We start from the raw sequence: 7,971 nt of genomic DNA, 5'->3' as shown, positions 1-7,971 counted from the left end.
GAATAATGTACATTTATGTGATAAGCATTCTGTTGGGATGTTTGCATTAATATATTCCACTTCTCTGCCTTGAAGGTAGGCTACTCATACTAACACAGCCAAAACATTTTACACAAAACTATTCATTCAATCACACACACACACACTCACACACACACACACACACACACACACACACACACACACACACACACACACACACACACACACACACACACACACACACACATCATCTTAACTTTAATTTTTAAATAAAGATACAAAAGTCAATGTAACGTTCAGAATGGAGGTGTGTTCTGCTGCGGTCATGCAGTGAGAAAAATTTACTTTCAGAAAAGATGAACGACCTAACAAATGTATCAGATGCTGAGGTCTGTATGAGCGTCGATCAAAACACACGAGTGGAGTTTGGCTGCGTCACTCACGGCGTGGGCGGGGTTTGGCTGCGTCACTGGGCCTTTCGGCGCAGTGGGGGCGGGGTTTACCTAGAACTGATGTGGGTTCCATAATAACGCTCCCGTGACTGTCAGCCAGGTTAGAAATTCACCCCGGAGGAAAACATCAGCGTCTCCTTTTTATTATTTGACTCTTGGATATGCAGAGATGTCCAGATTCAAGGATCTTGAAGATTTATTCGAGCGGCGGCTGCTCGCTGCTGTTATCAGAGACATGGACGAGCAAAGAACACCGTCTGGATACGAAGAGGAGCTCCAGCGACAAAGAGAACTACTGGATGTGATTTTAATCCCTGAGATAAAGCTGCACAGAGCAGGTTGGTTTCTGAACATGTGTGTGGTAATGTTTAGGGGAATTGAGCCCGTAGCTAAGGTTCAAAGACGTAAGCTCTGACCTAATACAATTTAGTCCATGTATACACCACTATAAACTCCTCTCTAATGTGGAGTCTAATGTGGATTTGATTTGTCAAAAAATAAAGTTGATGCTAGTTTTCTGTGTGAAAATAACAGATAGTATAAGGAATATCAGCAAACAGAACAAAATAAAAAACTGTTTTATCCGCTTTGCGTCTACTACCAACCCAATATGTAAATCGTTGGCAAAACTACTGAGCAGGATAGTTGTTTTTATTTTATTGGATTATTTATTTTGTTGAAACACGGAAGAAGTCCGGAAGTGATATATCCTAGTTTAGTGTTACACAAGTATATGTGTGTTGTTCGTATTTGAAACGTCGTCAAACAAAGGCCTCATTCTCATTCTACAGCTGGACCCTCTTGGCGAGAGTTTAATCACAGTCAAAACCAGCACAGGGTGAATATCCTCCATGCTAACATGCTAACTGTGGTGCTGCACACAAAGATGGCGGCTTGTCTCTTCCTCTTCTGAGCTGCGTGTCAATTCAGCGGGGACCCGGCCTTCATAGGGTGCGTCTCAAAGCTCCAAAGTTCCATCCTTCCTTCCTCCACATGCGTCGTTCACTTGCGTCTTTGAAAAGCTTGCCGTACAGAATTCCTTAAGGCAAAGGGCTTTTAAAAAACAAATTAGAAATGTTTAAAACGGTTATGAATCATGTAAGGGAGGTGCTGTGTGACAACGACAAACAGGAAATGCTCTATAGGCCAGACTGTCTCAATTCAGTGGTCACATAGAGCTCATACAACCCCACTTCAAAAAACTGAACTATCCCTTTAATTTAGATTATATTTTGCAGATTATCTTAGTTTTTTATGTTTTCTTCCTCACCTTGGGTCTTATAGAGTTGCCAAACTGTAGAGGGGTTTATCTTCAATCCCATCGAATCTCCTGGTTACAGCTCTCAGTAGCTCAGCGTTTGCAGTCCCCACACCACGATCTGATGGGGCATCTCTGCTCAGGAAGCGTTTTAAAGCCAACACAGATGGAATCACGTCTGCAGCTGATGCAGTGGATGAGCTTATTGCTCTTGTGAGTTCCTCGAATGGTTCCAGAATTGTTATGACGTGTTCTATCAGACCCCACTGGTTGGCATTGAAGGAAGCAGGAACTTCATGCTCAGCTCCATAAGCCACCAATGCGCGTGTTTGCTCCCGCAGGCTTTGGAGCATATAGAAGCTGCTGTTCCACCAGGTGGTAACGTCCTGCTGGAACTTTTTTATCTTCTGGCCCAGCTGTTGTTGCACATCATGAAATGCACAGTATGCTTGAGGAGAGCGTTTAAAATGCCCGATGACGCGTCTCCTCGTCGCAAGGATGTCCGTTATCATGGGCTGTGTCAATAACCCGTCGTGGATCGCAAGTTGAACCGCGTGTGCCATGCGTGGCAAAGTCGGCAGTCCTCCTTCACGCATGGCTTTTGCCATGTTTGCGGCATTATCCCGAAGTACGACGTGGACTCTCTCTCTAGGAATCTGCCACGTCTGGAGCATGTTCTTGATTTTGTCACCAACGCTGCAGCAGAATGTGACTCAAGGAATTCCTGTGCGTGTAGGACCGCAGCTCGGAGTTTAAAGTTTGGGTCAATCCACTGGGCCATTAAACTCAGTAGTGACATTGGGCTGACGTCTAAGGACCAAATGTCTGTAGTGAAACTGATAGAAGAATTGCCTTCCATCAGAAGGCTCTCTACACGTGAATGGACAGCCCAGTGTGCCCTGGGAGGGGGTAGCGTGGATCAAAGTAAGTTAGCAGCCGTTGAAATGCAGGGTTCTCCACAATATTAAACGGCAGGTCAGACAGCACCAGCAGCCTCCTTGTGCCACCCCTTGCCTTCTCACTGTCCCGACTATACGGACGAGCAGCACTGTCCAAAGTTGTTTACTTCAGCATCCGTTTTGGAGTTTGGTCTTTTTTTTTCTTTCTCCGTGCTGCGTTTCTTGAACTTGACATGCTCCTCCGGGTGTATCTTTTCCAAGTGCCTGATTAAATTTGTCATGTTGAAATATTTTGCCGATGTTCCCCCGCGAGGTACTGTAACGTTGCACATACCACAGATAGCTCGTGCTATGTCTGTTTCTGTCACTTTGAAAGCCTTCCACACTTCTGACATCTTTGTTTGTGTCGCCCCGGATGTTGCTGAAGATTCAAAGAAACTTTATTGTCCCTCACATAGCGACAGTACTCAAAACAGGAAGAGGCACGAAGATGAAAATGATGTTTTGTTAATCATGAATCATTTGCTCTCAGATTCAAACAAACATGTTGATGCCGTGAAACTAATTTGGAGTAAATGAGACAGATTTAAAAAACGTTAACACGACCATTACCACCGTCATTAATCGATCGATGATTTATGACATGATGCCTGATCCTGATCATTACAAAAAATGCCAAATATCAGCCTATCCCATATAGCCGATATAATCGGTGTAAAGCCTACCAATCAGTGGGCTCAGTGGTCTTCTTTATTATGCCCACGTCCGTCATACACTTCTGGTAGGTCCCAACTTTGAGCAGGAGGAGGAAAGGGTTGCAGTGTGGTGTTAACAGAACAAAGGACTCGGAGTCTGCTTTCAATTCAATTTTCAAGGGATTACACTATAGTATAACCACGTAACAGTCAGACCAACAAACTAAGGAGAAATGTGACTCCCAGAATCTAATAAACTTGCTCTAACTGAGCTGCTGAGGGAGAAGCAAACACTACACTGCAGACTGTCTCTGGTCTGTTCCTCTTTGGTGACTAAACTTACAGTACTGTACCAGATCATATAATCTTTGGTTAACAGGTGTTTGTAAACAGGTGAACACCTTCACCTTCCATCACTAAGATGATCTAATATCTCATTAATATCTGTTCACTGTGTCCTGCAGATATTCAGCTACTAATGGTGAAGAAAGAGGAGCTTCCCCCTGAGCAGCAGGAGAGGAGCCCCTATCCAGACCAGGAGGATAATGAGTCTCCACTCATTAAAGCGGAACAGGAGGAACTGTGGACTGGTCAGAGCAGAGAGCAGCTTCAAGAACTGGAGGAGGCTGATACCAAGGTCCTGTTTCCTTCAGTCCATATGAAGAGTGAAAATGATGAAGAGGAACCTCAGTCCTCACTGCTTCATCAGAGACTAACTGACTATATGGAAACAGCAGCTGGTGGAGAGGACTGTGGAAGACCAGAACCAGAGAGGAGCTCAGATCCAGAAAGAAATTCACAACCAGAGCTTGAGGTTAAGACAGAAGCCTCCGCAGATTCTGAACCAGAGACTGAAGCCTCCTTAGATCCTGAATCAGAGACTGAAGATGAAGCAGATGACTGGAAGGAGACCAGAGACAGTCTTAAAAGATTAAAATCTGCCAAGAACAAAAGGGCAGAGACTGTGAAGTCACAAAATTGTCCTGAGCCTGGTAAAACCAATCATGTGGTTCCTCTAACAAGTAAGAGACCTCACATCTGCTCAGAGTGTGGAGAAGGATTTCGTTTCAAAACTGAGTTGGGAATACACAGGTTAATTCACACTGGAGGAAAACCTTTCAGCTGTTCTATATGTGGCAAAAGTTTTACCCTAAAAACAAAACTGAATCAGCACGTGGTCATTCATGCAAAAGAAAAACCGTTTAGCTGCTCTGAATGTGGAAAAGGATTTAACCACAAATCAAATCTAAAGGTACACATGGCTGTTCATTCAAATGAAAAACCTTTCAGCTGTGCAGAGTGTGGAAAAAGATTTTCTCTTAAGACAGGTTTAAACAATCACATGTTTGTCCACGGCAGAGAAAAACCTTTCAGCTGTTCTCAATGTGGGAAAAAATTTCCTCATAAAACATCATTGAGAAATCACATGTTAATTTACTTGCAAGAAAAACTTTTCAGCTGTTCTATATGTGGAAAAAAATTTAACCAAAAATCAACTCTCACTGCACATTTGTTTGTTCACTCAAAAGAAAAACCTTTCAGCTGCTCAGTGTGTGGAAGAGGATTTATCCGCAAATCAGATTTGGACTCGCACGTGATTGTCCACACTGAGGGAAAACCTTTCAACTGCTCTAAGTGTGGAAAAAGATTTGCCCTTAAATCAACCCTGAGGAGACATATGTTTATTCACTCAAAAGAAAAAGCCTTCCTCTGTGCAGAGTGTGGAAGAGGATATCGCAGTAAAGTAGAATTGGACAGACACATGTTGGTCCACACTAAGGAAAAATCTTTCAGCTGTGCCACATGTGGTAAAAGCTTTCACCTGGAATCATCTTTAACTTCACATATGTTTGTTCACTCCAAAGAGAAACCTTTTAGCTGTTCACAGTGTGGGAAAGGATTTACTGTCAAAGGATCTCTGAACAACCACATGCTTTTGCATACAGAAAGAAAACTTTTTAACTGTTCTGAATGTGGGAAAGTATTTTACCACAAAAGATCTCTCGCTACACATATGTTGCTTCACACAAAGGAAAAACCTTTCAGCTGTTCAGAGTGTGGAAAAGGACTTATCACCAGAGGAGAGCTGCGCAGACACATGTTTGTCCATAACAAAGAAAAACCTTTCAGCTGCTCTAAATGTGGTAAAGGGTTTTATTGCAAATCAGACTTGAACTCACACATGATTTTCCACAGTGCAGAAAAAAATTTCAGTTGTCCCACATGTGGTAAAAAATTTCACATGAAATGGTGTCTGACTAAACATATATTCATTCACTCAAAAGAAAAACCTTTCGGCTGCTCTGAATGTGGGAAAAAATTCAACTGCAAATCAACTCTCACTTCACATATGTTCATTCACTCAAAAGAAAAACCTTTCAGCTGCTCAGTGTGTGGAAAAGGTTTCAGCCGCAAAACAACGCTCACTTCTCATGTGTTTGTTCACTCAAAAAAAAAACCTTACAACTGCTCTGAATGTGAAAAAGGATTCTCCGGGAAATCAGCTCTGAGAAATCATATGATGGTTCACAGAAATGAAAAACGGTACAGCTGCTCAGAATGTGGAAAAGGATTTCATCACAAAAAAAGGCTGACAGCACATGATTGTCCATTAAAGAGGGACACTACTCAGCTGCTCTGAGTGTGGTGTTAGATTTCTTCTTAGGCTGACTTCAGAGCTTCACACAGAGACCCACAGTTGGGGGGAAACCTCCTCAGCTGCTCTGAATGTTGAATTCAAAATTACAAAGCATATGTTATTGAAGTTCATTGAAAGTTTGTAAAAAGTGTATAAGATATTTCATTAAATTTGTGTGGCTGCCAATACGATACATATAAGTGTCTTCATTTATAAGCCAGTTTAGTGTACCCTTAAAGTGGTGATTTTAGAGTTCAGGATTTTGGAGTTATGGTTCACACTGGAAAAGAGTCCTTTATTTTACATTCAGGTGCAAAAACAGCTGTTGAGAGACTGAGATGGGAGGACAGCATGAAGAGAGCGGCAATTATAGTTTTTATTAACAATATCTGTAGACAGAGAGTGACAGAAAGCAAGACAAAGAAAAATGGCAAAAAATTCTTCTTCTGTCTCTTCATACTGGATGTGGTTTTAAACTGTCATTCCTTAACAACAATACTGCTCAAAAAGCTTGAAAAGGAAAGTTAAAAAAGGTTCATCTACTTTAGTTCAGTTTGTGTTTTTGTCTAACTTGGACTTATGATATGGCTTACTTGAGGGAAATACATAGAGACCCGGAATTTAGGGCAAATAAAACGGACAACATTTTCAGTAAGTGGGCAGAAAAGGGACTTGTAAGATTCCATCAAATTTTTCGAAATAATGAATTGCAATCTTTTGAAAATTTGTCTAAACAATACAATTTATCAAGAAATCATTTCTACAAATATCTACAAATAAGAAGCTACTTACATAGCAAACTGGGAAAGAATGACAACAACTTGCATCCTCTGGTGATTCATATGGCCAATAATTGTAATAAGAAACCTAAGAATGTCATGAGCCACATATACAAAATTTTGGTAAATCAAAAAGGGAAAATAGCAACCAATATTAAGGTAAAATGGGAAGAAGATCTGCGAATCCAAATAACAGAAAAGGATGTATTACTAGGGAAGGTACCAGTAACATTAAGTCCAGATAAAAAATATTTATTTCAAATTTTGAGAGTAATGGCAATAAAAATGATTCCTCAGAACTGGAAAAAAAAATATTCACTAGATATCAAAAAATGGATAACTACAATACAAGAAGTACAGATGAATGAAAAGATTACACACAAAATAAGGAATATGGAAAATGTTTTTCATAAACGGTGGTATGTAAAAGAAATTGGCTGCAAACTAATTTAACATAAAAATCAAATAAAAGGGAAAGAAAAAAAGGCAGAGGAAGAAAGAAAAAGGAAAGGAAGAAGGAAAAAACAAACAAACATAAAAGAACAGTTTTAGTCATAGTCCTTGCTAACAAAACTTCAGATTTAAATAAATACACTTTTTGTGATTTCTCTTTTTCTTTAATAAAGAAATAACCAATTAACGAAAACAATGAACAACTAAAGGATTAAGACTAAAACAGATGAATACAGTAATTAGGCTGATCTATCAAATGCATTTATGTATGTATATGTTTGTATATGTATAATTCCTCCTCAGTGTTTTTTATTTTGTTTTGCTTTTGTTTTTTGTGTTTTTTTTTTTTGTTTTGGTTGTTTGTGCTGTTTTCATTACTATTATTATTTGAGACAATTTAATTTGATTAATGATGAGTTTTGACTGATTGAAAAAATAAAGTAATAAAAAAAGAAAAGGAAAGTCAAAAATGGTTTGACTACTTATGTTCAGTTTTCATTTTTGTCTAACTTGGACTTCAGTAACAGGCGTGGGACCTGCGCACGCTGTGAAGTCCATCATATCAGGGGCTATGCTGTAGATCTCTGGTGTTATTGATTGGACTGGTTATGCCTTTCCAAGTAGTTTTACTTTGGTTTCTTTAACTGGGCAAAAATTAACATCCTTCCTGCTGAGCTTAGGCTGAACCTTTGCTGTTGGACCATGGGGATGCAGGAACTCCTTTTTTATATCTTGATGGTCAGAGGCCACAGCAATGGTCTTTGCTAGCCATCAGTGGTCATCGTATACTGCTGCTGCTAGCCAGTCTCCATTAT

General features: G+C 40.3%; 1 protein-coding gene across 3 annotated transcripts; it reads left to right on the top strand.

Moving 5' to 3' along the window:
- Positions 1-475: 475 nt before the first annotated feature.
- LOC141802429 (uncharacterized) lies at positions 476-7,099 on the top strand. Of its 3 annotated transcripts, XM_074685987.1 has the most exons (3): positions 672-772; positions 1,226-1,272; positions 3,751-7,099. In XM_074685987.1, exon 3 carries the CDS (start codon positions 3,765-3,767, stop codon positions 5,925-5,927), a length of 2,163 nt encoding a protein of 720 aa, XP_074542088.1. In that variant the 5' UTR covers positions 672-772; positions 1,226-1,272; positions 3,751-3,764; the 3' UTR covers positions 5,928-7,099. The 3 variants fall into 3 exon arrangements, with proteins under 3 accessions (XP_074542087.1, XP_074542088.1, XP_074542089.1); XM_074685986.1 differs by lacking the exon at positions 1,226-1,272 and having other exon boundaries at positions 476-772; positions 3,751-7,097; XM_074685988.1 differs by lacking the exons at positions 672-772; positions 1,226-1,272 and adding an exon at positions 1,328-1,385.
- Positions 7,100-7,971: the final 872 nt, after the last annotated feature.

This window comes from Halichoeres trimaculatus, unplaced genomic scaffold (assembly GCF_033239565.1).
Source record: "Halichoeres trimaculatus isolate MK-OKI-2021-1 unplaced genomic scaffold, fHalTri1.1 fHalTri1_scaffold_13, whole genome shotgun sequence".
In the NCBI taxonomy this organism is placed as follows: domain Eukaryota; kingdom Metazoa; phylum Chordata; class Actinopteri; order Labriformes; family Labridae; genus Halichoeres; species Halichoeres trimaculatus.
Note: the sequence above shows the minus strand (reverse complement) of the source record. Positions and strands in the feature narration are given on the sequence as shown.